This window comes from Oncorhynchus nerka, linkage group LG15, assembly GCF_034236695.1.
Source record: "Oncorhynchus nerka isolate Pitt River linkage group LG15, Oner_Uvic_2.0, whole genome shotgun sequence".
In the NCBI taxonomy this organism is placed as follows: domain Eukaryota; kingdom Metazoa; phylum Chordata; class Actinopteri; order Salmoniformes; family Salmonidae; genus Oncorhynchus; species Oncorhynchus nerka.
In genome coordinates, this window is record NC_088410.1 from 104,540,577 (window position 1) to 104,554,980 (window position 14,404).

A 14,404-nucleotide genomic window follows, 5' to 3' on the forward strand; every position below is an offset into this window, starting at 1 on the left:
TCATAGATTAGCTCAGAGACTTCCATATTTATTACCATGCTCATAGATTAGCTAAGAGACTTCCATATGTATTACCATGCTCATAGATTAGCTACTACTAAATAGCTTTTTTATGCTCTTTGAGAAAGTAGTGTGTTAAGAGCTTTCCTTGCCACTGTTGTTCAATGCATTTCTATTGGCCAATAGCAGTAAAGCCAAATTCAATGTTTCATCCAATATTTTATTTTCTTTCAATAATTTTTTTGAAAACTTATCCTTGGTATGACCATCTTAAAACAATTCCATGTGTTAGCTTAGAACTGTTGTTAGCCTAGTGGTTAGAGCATTGGACTAGAAACCAAAAGGTTGCAAGGTTGAATCCCCGAGCTGACAAGGAACAAATCTGTCGTTATGCCCCTGAACAAGGCAGTTAACCCACTGTTCCTAGGCCGTCATTGAAAATAAGAATTAGTTGTTAACTGACTTGCCTTGTAAAATAAAAAAACAGGGCTTGGACTCTAGGGTTAAGAGCTCTCTTTGCCACCAGTTGTACATGGACGGCTGCTGTTTATGTTCCTGTTCTAAATGAGAAAGTAGTGATTTGCCTGGTTCACCAACTACTTCTCTGATAGAGTTCAGTGTGTCAAGTCGGAGGGTCTGCTGCCCAGACCTCTGGCAGTCTCTATGGGGGTGCCACAGGGTTCAATTCTTGGACCGTCTCTCTTCTCTGTATACATCAATGATGTCGCTCTTGCTGCTGGTGAGTCTCTGATCCACCACTACGCAGACGACACCATTCTGTATACTTCTGGCCCTTCTTTGTACACTGTGTTAACAACCCTTCAGGCAAGCTTCAATGCCATACAACTCTCCTTCCGTGGCCTCCAATTGCTCTTAAATACAAGTAAAACTAAATGCATGCTCTTCAACCGATCGCTGCCTGCACCTGCCCACCTGTCCAACATCACTACTCTGGACGGCTCTGACTTAGAATGCGTGGACAACTACAAATACCTGGGTGTCTGGTTAGACTGTAAACTCTCCTTCCAGACCCACATCAAACATCTCCAATCCAAAGTTAAATCTAGAATTGGCTTCCTATTTCCCAACAAGCATCCTTCACTCATGCTGCCAAACATACCCTTGTAAAACTGACCATCCTACCAATCCTCGACTTCGGCGATGTCATTTACAAAATAGCCTCCAATACCCTACTCAACAAATTGGATGCAGTCTATCACAGTGCCATCCGTTTTGTCACCAAAGCCCCATATACTACCCACCATTGCGACCTGTACGCTCTCGTTGGCTGGCCATCGCTTCATACTCGTCGCCAAACCCACTGGCTCCATGTCATCTTCAAGACCCTGCTAGGTAAAGTCCCCCCTTATCTCAGCTCGCTGGTCACCATAGCATCACCCACCTGTAGCACGCGCTCCAGCAGGTATATCTCTCTGGTCACCCCCAAAACCAATTCTTTCTTTGGCCGCCTCTCCATCCAGTTCTCTGCTGCCAATGACTGGAACGAACTACAAAAATCTCTGAAACTGGAAACACCTATCTCCCTCACTAGCTTTAAGCACCAACTGTCAGAGCAGCTCACAGATTACTGCACCTGTACATAGCCCACCTATAATTTAGCCCAAACAACTACCTCTTTCCCTACTGTATTTATTTTATTTATTTTGCTCCTTTGCACCCCATTATTTTTATTTCTACTTTGCACATTCTTCCACTGAAAATCTACCATTCCAGTGTTTTACTTGCTATATTGTATTTACTTTGCCACCATGGCCTTTTTTTGCCTTTACCTCCCTTATCTCACCTCATTTGCTCACATCGTATATAGACTTGTTTATACTGTATTATTGACTGTATGTTTGTTTTACTCCATGTGTAACTCTGTGTCGTTGTATGTGTCGAACTGCTTTGCTTTATCTTGGCCAGGTCGCAATTGTAAATGAGAACTTGTTCTCAACTTGCCTACCTGGTTAAATAAAGGTGAAAAAAATAAAAAATTCAAGATATCTTTGTTCAGACATAAAAAAATATATATATTTTGCACAATAATATGATACAGGCCACGCAAATAATCTTTGGTGGTTTTCAATAACATAGATGGATTAGTGTTGTCATTCTCTTTTAACAAAAGGTATAATGTCTTTACGTATGCTCTCACAGAAGTCAGGACAGCGGGATAACAAAGCCAGTTTGCTCTTTGGGGAGTTGTGTTCTTAAGGACAAACTCCATAGAAATGCATGTGTGATCAGAAACATGGATTGACGCTATTGTACATCTCCTGACCATACTAACAAGGTGTAAAGAGAAATAAGTCCAACCTTCAATATGAACCATGAGGGTTAGTGAACAATGAGAACGTAGTCTAACCTCCAATATGAACCATGAGTGTTAGTGAACAATGAGAACGTAGTCTAACCTCCAATATGAACCATGAGGGTTAGTGAACAATGAGAACGTAGTCTAACCTCCAATATGAACCATCAGGGTTAGTGAACAATGAGAAGGTAGTCTAACCTCCAATATGAACCATGAGGGTTAGTGAACAATGAGAACGTAGTCTAACCTCCAATATGAACCATGAGGGTTAGTGAACAATGAGAACGTAGTCTAACCTCCAATATGAACCATGAGGGTTAGTGAACAATGAGAAGGTAGTCTAACCTCCAATATGAACCATGAGGGTTAGTGAACAATGAGAACGTAGTCTAACCTCCAATATGAACCATGAGGGTTAGTGAACAATGAGAACGTAGTCTAACCTCCAATATGAACCATGAGGGTTAGTGAACAATGAGAAGGTAGTCTAACCTCCAATATGAACCATGAGGGTTAGTGAACAATGAGAACGTAGTCTAACCTCCAATATGAACCATGAGGGTTAGTGAACAATGAGAACGTAGTCTAACCTCCAATATGAACCATGAGGGTTAGTGAACAATGAGAACGTAGTCTAACCTCCAATATGAACCATGAGGGTTAGTGAACAATGAGAAGGTAGTCTAACCTCCAATATGAACCATGAGGGTTAGTGAACAATGAGAACGTAGTCTAACCTCCAATATGAACCATGAGGGTTAGTGAACAATGAGAACGTAGTCTAACCTCCAATATGAACCATGAGGGTTAGTAGTGAACAATGAGAACGTAGTCTAACCTCCAATATGAACCATGAGGGTTAGTAAACAATGAGAACGTAGTCTAACCTCCAATATGAACCATCAGGGTTAGCCTTTGGTTGAGGGATGCATTAAATGTTAAATATCAACCAGCCCTGTATTAAAAAATAGCAACCCACCTAATCAGTCATTTTCTCCACAGTGCCTTTGGAAAGTGTCCAGACCACCTGATTTTTCCATATTTTGCCTTATTCTAATATGTATTTAGGAAAAATATATACTTATATTCCTCATCAATCTACACACAATCAAAAACAGGTTTGTAGAATTTTTTGCTATTTATTTACAAAAAAAACGAAATATCACAATTACATAAGTATTCAGACCCCTTACTCAATACTTTGTTCAAGAACCTTTGGCAGCGATTACAGCTTCGAATCTTCTTCGGTTTGACGCTACCAGCTTGGCACACCTCTATTTGGGGAGTTTCTCCCATTCTTCTCTGCAGATACACTCAAGCTCTGTCAGGTTGGATGGGGAGCATTGCTGCACAACAATTTTCAGGTCTCTCTATAGATGTTTGATTGGGTTCAAGTCCGGGCTCTGGCTGGGCCACTCAAGGACATTCAGAGACTTGTCCCGAAGCCACTCCTGCGTTGTCTTGGCTGTGTGCTTAGGGTTGTTGTCCTGTTGGAAGGTGAACCTTCACCAGAGTCTGAAGTCCTGAGTGCTCTAGAGCAGGTTTTCATCAAGGATCTCCCTGTACTTTCCTCCGTTCATCTTTGCCTCGATCCTGACTAGTCTCCCAGTCCCTGCCGCTGAAAAATATCCCCACAGCTTGATGCTGCCAACACCATGCTTCACCATAGGGATGGTGCCAGGTTCCCTCAGACGTGACGCTTGGCATTCAGGACAAAGTGTTCAATCTTGGTTTCATCAGACCAGAATCTTGTTTCTCATGGTCTGAGAGTCATTTAGGTGCCTTTTGGCAAACTCCAAGCAGACTTTTATGTGCCTGTTACTGATGAGTGGCTTCCGTCTGGCCACTCTACCATAAAGACCTGATTGGTGGAGTGCTGCAGAGATGGTTGTCCTTCTGGAAGATTCTCCCATCTCCACAGAGGAACTCTGTCAGAGTGACCATCGGGTTCTTGGTCACCTTCCTGACCTGGGCTCTTAGCCCCCGATTGCTCAGTTTGGTCGGCCAGCTATAGGAAGAGTGTTGGTGGTTCCAAACTTCTTCCATTTAAGAATGATGGAGGCCACTGTGTTCTTGGAGACCTTCAATGCTGCACCCTTCCCCAGATCTGTGCCTTAACACAATCCTGTCTCGGAGCTCTAGGGACAATTCCTTTGACCTCATGGCTTGGTTTTTTATCTGACATGCACTGTCAACTGTGGGACATTATATAGACAGGGGTGTGCCTTTACCACAGGTGGACTCCAACTTGTTGAAATATCTCAAGGATGATCAATGGAAACAGGATGCACCTGAGCTCAATTTCGAGTCTCATAGCAAAGGGTCTGAAAACTTATGTAAATATTTCAGTTGTTAATTTTTTAAATACATTTTGTTTGTCATTATGGGGTATTGTGTGTAGATTGATAAGGAATGTTGTTTATTTAATACACTTTAGAATAAGGTTGTAACGTAACAAAATGTGGAAAAAGTCAAAGGGTCTGAATATTTTCCTAAAGCTCTGTATGAGAGTTGAATGAACCAATGATCTACTATCATACCGGCAGTAATTTACTTTATGAGAGAATATCTTTATCCATAATAAGACTATATAGCCTTGTACTCCAGTTATTTAATTTGTTTGTTTGTTTCACACATGGGCATTATGATCCGTTCTGAGTGTAGGCTGCTGCAAATTATGAGATAGGCCTTATCATGCCCACAAGTGAGTCATTACTTGCCCATGCAGAGTTGGTTTGATGTAATTGTTGTAATAGGCCTAGGTCTAGTAATAGGTCTTGATGGTTAAGAAAGGTTTTGGTAGTTCCTTGGAAAGTGATGATCAGTCTGGCAGGGGTGAATTAGCCCATTCTGGATTTCTGCCTCACGTAGGTGCGTTCTGATATGATTGAACAGGGCTCTCTTTCTGGACGTTTCGACAGTCATGTCGGGAAAGAAATTTACCTTTATCCCACGAAAGTTCATAGCTCCTTTTTTCCTTAACAGCTGTATGATTGGATGTTTGATTTGGTACCTCTGCATCCTCACGATCAAGGGGTCTGTCAGCATGTCTAGATGGTTTCGGTCCAATTCGATGTGCATTCTCCACGGCTGGTTCACCAGGAAGATCCCCTTACCACCGGACCATACCACCTTACCACCGGACCATACCACCATACCACCTTACCACCGGGCCATACCACCTTACCACCGGGCCATACCACCTTACCACCGGACCATACCGCCCTTACCACCGGACCATACCACCCTACCACCTTCCCATACCACCTTACCACCTTACCACCGGACCATACCACCTTCCCACCGGACCATACCACCATACCACCTTACCACCGGACCATACCACCTTACCACCGGACCATACCGCCATACCACCAAACCACTGGACCATACCACCATACCACCTTACCACCGGACCATACCACCTTACCACCGGACCATACCACCATACCACCTTACCACCGGACCATACCACCATACCACCTTACCACCGGACCATACCACCATACCACCTTACCACCGGACCATACCGCCATACCACCTTACCACCGGACCATCAACATTCCGTGCTCACTCCCATCTTCTTGAAATATAACCCTAATCTTAAATTAAAACCAAAAAGCACATTTTTGATCTCATACATTTTTTTTTTTAGATTTAGCCAAGTGTGACTTTGTGCTTGTGGTAACTAGTGACAACGGAAAACCGGAAGCATGCACTGCAGCGTGTCATTAATGTCTATTTTGATTGGACCCCAGGTTGTCAATCTGTTTGTCAAGTTCCCGCCTCCAATGACGTTTTGGGCATGTCGCGGACGCTATTGGCGGTTGCGCTGTCCGGTCGTTTGGTGTATATTGTTATGAGTATGGCGGCGGAATCTAACGGACGACGGCAAGTTGTTAGAAATGTTCAGTTCAACTGAAGAAAGCTTTAATTTAAAAACTTTTTTTTTTGTGGTCGACAGTGTTTCGAGTGACATTTCTAACATCGACGCAACACAGTTTTAATTTTCTTTCTTGGGACTGTTCAGAAGATTACTGGACAGGTGATGCTGCAGTCAAACCTGTCTCCGTTTCCCGAGTCTGCTCTGTCAGTCACCGAACTACCTAGTCTTTCCTATCTAACTCTTTCCGACTCGGCTAACGTGAACTTTTGCAATGAGACCAGTTTATTGTCTACTTGTTTTTTTGAGTTACTTGTCAAAAATAACACAAGTTTACCTGAGGTAACACCATTACACCCGTTCCAGAGCTAGTTGATCACGACTTTTCACCCGAAGAGGCCCGACTCCTATTCCAGCTAAATGTCAAGTTCTCAGCGCATTAGCTTAACTAGCCATATAGCTAATTACTCTTTATAACAGTGTTATTGCTCAAGGCCTGTCCAGCTCTACAATAGTCGTTTTAAGGCGTGTGTCTTTGAACCTGTTTGGAACATTATGCTTCACGATTAGAAGGATTTGTTGCTGGGACCCTGAAAGTAAATATTAGCCTGCTAGCCTTCCTAAATCGGGAGTGGCTAGAAGTTGCATTAGCTAGTTAAACATTTAGCTAGCAAACAACCTCAGATACTCACTCTTTAGCACCCGTCCATAGTGAGTATGATAAACAACTTCATGTTAATTCAGCCTCTATGGGGGGAAAAAAACACTTATTGATGACATATTAAACCACGGTCAAATTGTCAGCGGGTGCGTTTCAATGGCCAGCCGTATCATCAGCAGGCACAGGGATAGGAAACCGTGCAATGGTCAGATTGTGTAATATAGCTATATCTGGATTTATCCGATGGGCTAAAGATTAGCTGCCTGCCGCTAACTTGCGCGGCATAATAACGCTTCTCTCGCTATACATTTTGATGGACGTGGGAAAATATTTTCTAGATTGCTACTGTTGCTATCGTCAAATGGTTTTGTCTGTACTGTATTGTGGCCTGTACGTAATCGTATTTAGTCATTCACTGGACGTAATGTAGCTCTGTAGAAAGATACCATAAATACATATTTATTTTGTATTTTTTTTTACATGAATACAGGAGGTTTTACGTGTCTCTTTGAATCAAAAGAAGAAAACACGTCCATATGAATGGCTAGCTAGCAGTGCCTAACTTAAAATAGAAGAGCCAGACAGACAGCGAATAGCCAGGTTACATGGTTTATTAACACAACAGCCGAGGATTTACGACTGAAGTTAGTCATTCTGGATCAAGAAACCTTGTCTTTCGTCGCTAATTGGAGTAACACTCCCAAGCCATCATCAATGCCTTCAGCGCTGGCCTTCTTCTCCTGCCGCCCGAATTCACACCCTTTTCAGGAACGTCATGTCTACCTGGACGAGCCAGTCAAGATCGGGCGCTCTGTGGCACGATGCCGACCGGCTCAGAACAACGCCACGTTCGACTGCAAGGTTCTGTCACGGAACCATGCCCTGGTCTGGTTTGATCACAAGACGGCCAAGGTGAGTCTGACTCTCAACCATTTGGCTAACTACTAGCTTTTACTTTGCATGGTCATTGTACATTTTTTTTAGTTAACCTTTTATTTAACCAGGTAGGCCAGTTGAGAACAAGTTCTCATTTACAACTGCGACCTTGCCAAGATAAAGCAAAGCAGTGCAACACAAACAAAAACACAGAGTTACACATGGGACAAAAAAACATATGGTCAATAACACAATGTAGAAAATCTATATAAGGTGTGTGCAAATGAGGTAACATTAGGGAGGTAAGGCAATAAATAGGCCGTAGTGGCAAAGTAATTACAATATAGCAATTAAACACAGGAGTGATAGATGTGCAGAAGATGAATGTGCAAGTAGAGATACTGGGGTGCAAAAAAATAGCAATATGGGGATGAGGTAGTTGGATGGGCTATGGACAGGTGTAATGATCTGTGAGCTGCTCTGACAGCTGGTATTTAAAGTTAGTGAGGGAGATATAAGTCTCCAGCTTCAGTGATCTTTGCAATTCGTTCTAGTCATTGGCAGCAGAGAACTGGAAGGAAAGGCGGCCAAAGGAGGAATTGGCTTTGGGGATGACCAGTGAAATATACCTGCTGGAGCACATGCTACAGTGACCAGTGAGCTGAGATAAGGCAGGGCTTTACCTAGCAAAGACTTATAGATGACCTGGAGCCAGTGGGTTTTCCTATGAGTATGAAGTGAGGGCCAGCCAACGAGAGCATCCAGGTTGCAGTGGTGGGTAGTGAAATCAAATCAAATGTATTTATATAGCCCTTCTTACATCAGCTGATATCTCAAAGTGCTGTACAGAAACCCAGCCTAAAACCCCAAACAGCAAGCAATGCAGGTGTAGAAGCACTGTGGCTAGGAAAAACTCCCTAGAAAGGCCAAAACCTAGGAAGAAACCTAGAGAGGAACCAGGCTATGTGGGGTGGCCAGTCCTCTTCTGGCTGTGCCGGGTGGAGATTATAACAGTACATGGCCAAGATGTTCAAATGTTCATAAATGACCAGCATGGTCAAATAATAATAATCACAGTAAATGTCAGTTGGCTTTTCATAGCCGATCATTGAGAGTATCTCTACCGCTCCTGCTGTCTCTAGAGAGTTCAAAACAGCAGGTCTGGGACAGGTAGCACGTCCGGTGAACAGGTCAGGGTTCCATAGCCGGGTAATATATGGGGCTTTGGCTGACAAAACGGATGGCACTGTGATGGACTCCATCCAATTTGCTGAGTATAGTGTTGGAGGCTATTTTGTAAATGACATCGGTAGGATAGTCAGTTTTACGAGGGTATGTTTGGCAGCACGAGTGAAGAATGCTTTGTTGCGAAATAGGAAGCCGATTCTAGATTTAATTTTGGATTGGAGATGCTTAATGTGAGTCTGGATGGAGAGTTTACAGTCTAACAAGACACCTAGGTATTTGTAGTTGTCCACATATTTTAAGTCAGAACAGTCCAGAGTGGGACTGGCGGGTAGCTGTGGGCAGCGATCGGTTGAAGAGCATGCATTTAGTTTTACTTGCATTTGGAGGCCACAGAAGGAGTAGTGTGGCATTGAAGTTTGTCTGGAGGTTAGTTAACACAGTGTCCAAAGAAGGGCCAGAAGTATACAGAATGGTGTCGTCTGCATAGAGGTGGATCAGAGAATCACCAGCAGCAAGAGCGACATCATTGATGAAAACAGAGAAAAGTGTCGGCCCGAGAATTGAACCCTGTGGCACCCCCATAGAGACTGCCAGAGGTCCAGACAACAGGCCCTCCGATTTGACACACTGAACTCTATCAGAGAAGTAGTTGGTGAACCAGGCAGAACCAGTCATTTGAGAAACCAAGGCTGTTGAGTCTGCCGATGAGGATGTGGTGATTGACAGTCGAAAGCCATGGCCAGGTCGATGAAGACGGCTGCACAGTACTGTCTTTTATCAATGGCGGTTATGATATTGTTTAGGACCTTGAGCATGTCTGAGATGCACCCATGATCAGCTCGGATACCAAATTTCATAGTTGAGAAGGTACGGTGGGATTCGAAATGGTTGGTGATCTGTTTGTTAACTTGACTTTTGAAGACCTTAGAAAGGCAGGGAAGGATAGATATTGGTATGTAACAGTTTGGGTCTAGAGTGTCTCCCCCTTTGAAGAGGGGGATTCTGATGCTGTGGCAGCTTTCCATTCTTTGGGGTTCTCAAATGATACGAAAGAGGTTGAACAGGCTAGTAATAGGGGTTGCAACAGTTTCTGCAGATCATTTTAGAAAGAAAGGGTCCAGATTGTCTAGCCCAGATGATTTGTAAGGGTCAAGATTTAGCAACTCTCAGATCATCAGCTATCTGGATTTGGGTGAAGGAGAAATGGGGGAGGCTTGGCCAAGTTGCTGTGGGGGGTGCAGAGCTGTTGACCGGGGTAGGGGTAGCCAGTTGGAAAGCATGGCCAGCAGTAGAAAAATGCTTATTGACATTCTCAATTATCGTGGCTATATCGGTGGTGACAGTGTTTCCTAGCCTCAGTGCAGTGGGCAGCTGGGAGCAGGTGCTCTTATTCTCCATGAACTTTAGTGTCCCAGAACTTTTGGGAGTTTGTGCTACAGGATGAACATTTCTATTTGAAAAAGTTATCCTTAGCTTTCCTAACTGCCTGTGTATATTTTTGGTTCCTGACTTCCCTGAGAAGTTGCATATCATGGGGGCTATTCGATGCTAATGCAGTACGCCACAGGATGTGGAGAATTTGTTTTTAATTAACTGACTTGTCTAGTTAAATAAAGGTTGAATAAATGGTGGTCTCCTTCAATTACTCCCCTCCCCCTTCTTCCCCGTCAGGTCTGCCTGACAGTCTTTCTCAATAGCAAGGCTGTGGTCACTGAGTCTGTACATAGTCAAAGATTTCCTTAAGTTTGGGCCAGTCACAGTGGTCAGGTATTCTGCCACTGTGTTCTCTCTGTTTAGGGCCAAATAGCATTCTAGTTTGCTCCTGTTTTTTTGTTAATTACTTGACACATTGGAAATAATTATCTTTTTGTTTTCTCGTGATTTGGTTGGGTCTAATTGTGTTGTTGTCCTGGGGCTCTGTAGGACCTGCTTGCTTAGGAGACTCTTCTCCAGGTTCATCTCTCTGTAGGGGATGGCTTTGTTATGGAATGTTTGGGCATCGCTTCCTTTTAGGTGGTTGTCGAATTTAACCGCTCTTTTCTGGATTTTGATAATTAGTTCTGCTCAGCATGCATTATTTGGTGTTTTACGTACACGGGATATTTTTGCAGAATTCTAAATTTGGTGTTTGTTCCATTTTATGAATTCTTGGTTGGTGAGCAGACCCCAGACCTCAACCATAATGGGCAATGGATTTTATAACTGATTCAAGTATTTTTAGCCAGATCCTAATTGGTATGTCAAATTGTATGTTCCTTTTGATGGCATAGAAGGCCCTTCTTGTCTTGTTTCTCAGTTGGTTCACAGCTCTGTGGAAGTTACCTGTGGTGCTGATGTTTAGGCCAAGGTATATATAGTTTTTGTGTGCTCTAGGGCAACGGTGTCTAGATGGTATTTGTATTTGTGGACCTGGCATCTGAACCTTTTTTGGAATACCATTATTTTTGTCATACTGAGATTTACTGTCAGGGCCCAGGTCTGGCAGAATCTGTGCAGAAAATCTAGGTGCTGCTGTAGGCCCTGCTTGGTTGGTGACAGAAGCACCAGATCATCAGCAAACAGTAGACATTTGACTTCAGATTCTAGTAGGGTGAGGCCGGGTGCTGCAGACTGCTCTCTCTCTCTCCCTTTCTCTCTCTCCTGCCTGAACAGTCACTGCCAGACAGGCATGTTGAACAGGCTTGTAATCAGCTGCAAACCAGGTAACTCCATGGAATCGGTCAGTCTGCCACCTTTTGTGAAATAGTGGATTATAGCTGCAGGGTTGACACACAAGGACAGCTATGGCAACTGTACTGAGGTGGAATATGAAGCCATTGGTCGAAGTTCTGTTTTGTATAGGGTTATAGGACAGTGCTATTTGTGTCTACTTGTCTGTCTCAAATCAAATTCTATTTGTCAAATGCTTCGTAAACAATAGTCTGACTAACAGTGAAATGCTTACCGACAGGTCCCAACAATGCAGAGAAAAATAATAGAAAGTAAACATGTGATAATAAATACACAATAATAACATGGTACCAGTATTGACTCAATAATAACATGGCTATACACAGGGTACCAGTATTGACTCAATAATAACATGGCTATACACAGGGTACCAGTACTGAGTCAATAATAACATGGCTATATACAGGGTACCAGTACTGAGTCAATAATAACATGGCTATATACAGGGTACCAGTATTGACTCAATAATAACATGGCTATACACAGGGTACCAGTACTGAGTCAATAATAACATGGCTATACACAGGGTACTAGTACTGAGTCAATAATAACATGGCTATATACAGGGTACCAGTACTGAGTCAATAATAACATGGCTATACACAGGGTACCAGTACTGAGTCAATAATAACATGGCTATATACAGGGTACCAGTACTGACTCAATAATAACATGGCTATATACAGGGTACCAGTACTGAGTCAATAATAACATGGCTATATACAGGGTACCAGTATTGACTCAATAATAACATGGCTATATACAGGGTACCAGTACTGAGTCAATAATAACATGGCTATATACAGGGTACCAGTACTGAGTCAATAATAACATGGCTATATACAGGGTACCAGTACTGAGTCAATAATAACATGGCTATGCACAGGGTACCAGTACTGAGTCAATAATAACATGGCTATACACAGGGTACCAGTACTGAGTCAATAATAACATGGCTATATACAGGGTACCAGTACTGAGTCAATAATAACATGGCTATGCACAGGGTACCAGTACTGAGTCAATAATAACATGGCTATACACAGGGTACCAGTATTGACTCAATAATAACATGGCTATATACAGGGTACCAGTACTGAGTCAATAATAACATGGCTATATACAGGGTACCAGTACTGAGTCAATAATAACATGGCTATATACAGGGTACCAGTACTGAGTCAATAATAACATGGCTATATACAGGGTACCAGTACTGAGTCAATAATAACATGGCTATACACAGGGTACCAGTACTGAGTCAATAATAACATGGCTATATACAGGGTACCAGTACTGAGTCAATAATAACATGGCTATACACAGGGTACCAGTACTGAGTCAATAATAACATGGCTATATACAGGGTACCAGTACTGATTTAATAATAACTGAGTCAATAATAACATGGCTTTGCACAGGGTACCAGTACTGAGTCAATAATAGCATGGCTATACACAGGGTACCAGTACTGAGTCAATAATAACATGGCTATACACAGGGTACCAGTACTGAGTCAATAATAACATGGCTATACACAGGGTACCAGTACTGAGTCAATAATAACATGGCTATACACAGGGTACCAGTACTGAGTCAATAATAACATGGCTATATACAGGGTACCAGTACTGAGTCAATAATAACATGGCTATATACAGGGTACCAGTACTGAGTCAATAGTAACATGGCTATATACAGGGTACCAGTACTGATTTAATAATAACTGAGTCAATAATAACATGGCTATGCACAGGGTACCAGTACTGAGTCAATAATAACATGGCTATACACAGGGTACCAGTACTGAGTCAATAATAACATGGCTATACACAGGGTACCAGTACTGAGTCAATAATAACATGGCTATATACAGGGTACCAGTACTGAGTCAATAATAACATGGCTATATACAGGGTACCAGTACTGATTTAATAATAACTGAGTCAATAATAACATGGCTATGCACAGGGTACCAGTACTGAGTCAATAATAACATGGCTATACACAGGGTACCAGTACTGAGTCAATAATAACATGGCTATACACAGGGTACCAGTACAGAGTCAATAATAACATGGCTATACACAGGGTACCAGTACTGAGTCAATAATAACATGGCTATACACAGGGTACTAGTACTGAGTCAATAATAACATGGCTATACACAGGGTACCAGTACTGAGTCAATGTGCAGGGGTACAAGTTAATAACTTGGCTATATACATGGGGAAACTGTACTGAGTGTGTGTGTAGGGGTTGCCCATTCTGAGTGTGTGTGTAGGGGTTGCCCACAACAGCTGGTGCACAATCTCTAATATTAAGGTCTCGATGTTCTGTTCGCCTGAGATAGAATACCTCATGATAAACTGTAGACCATACTATACTGAACAAAAATATAAACGCAACGTGAAATGTTGGTCCCATTTTTAATGAGCTGAAATAAAAGATCCCAGAAATGTTCCATATGCACAAAAAGCTTATTTCTCTGAAATTTTGTGTGCAAATTTGTTCACATCCTTACTAGTGAGCAATTCTTCTTTGCCAGGATAATCCATCCACCTGGGAACTGCTACATATCAAGAAGCTAACTCTGATAGCCCATCCATGGTTGCCTCCCTGCTCAGTCATGTGAAATCCATCGATTAGAGCCTAATTAATTTATTTCAATTGACTGATTTCCTTATATGAACTGTAACTTAGTAAAATAATTGACATTTTTACATGTTACGTTTTTATATATTTGTTC

At 42.4% G+C, this 14,404-nt stretch overlaps 1 protein-coding gene across 1 annotated transcript in view; it reads left to right on the forward strand.

Annotated features, from left to right (window-relative positions):
- Positions 1 to 6,169: 6,169 nt before the first annotated feature.
- LOC115125409 (sarcolemmal membrane-associated protein) overlaps positions 6,170 to 14,404 on the forward strand; it is a 132,074-nt gene continuing 123,839 nt past the window's right edge. Inside the window, exon 1 of the mRNA XM_065000756.1 lies at positions 6,170 to 7,773. Coding sequence (XP_064856828.1) covers positions 7,576 to 7,773 — 198 coding nt within the window. The 5' untranslated portion in view covers positions 6,170 to 7,575. The remainder of the gene's footprint in view (positions 7,774 to 14,404) is intronic.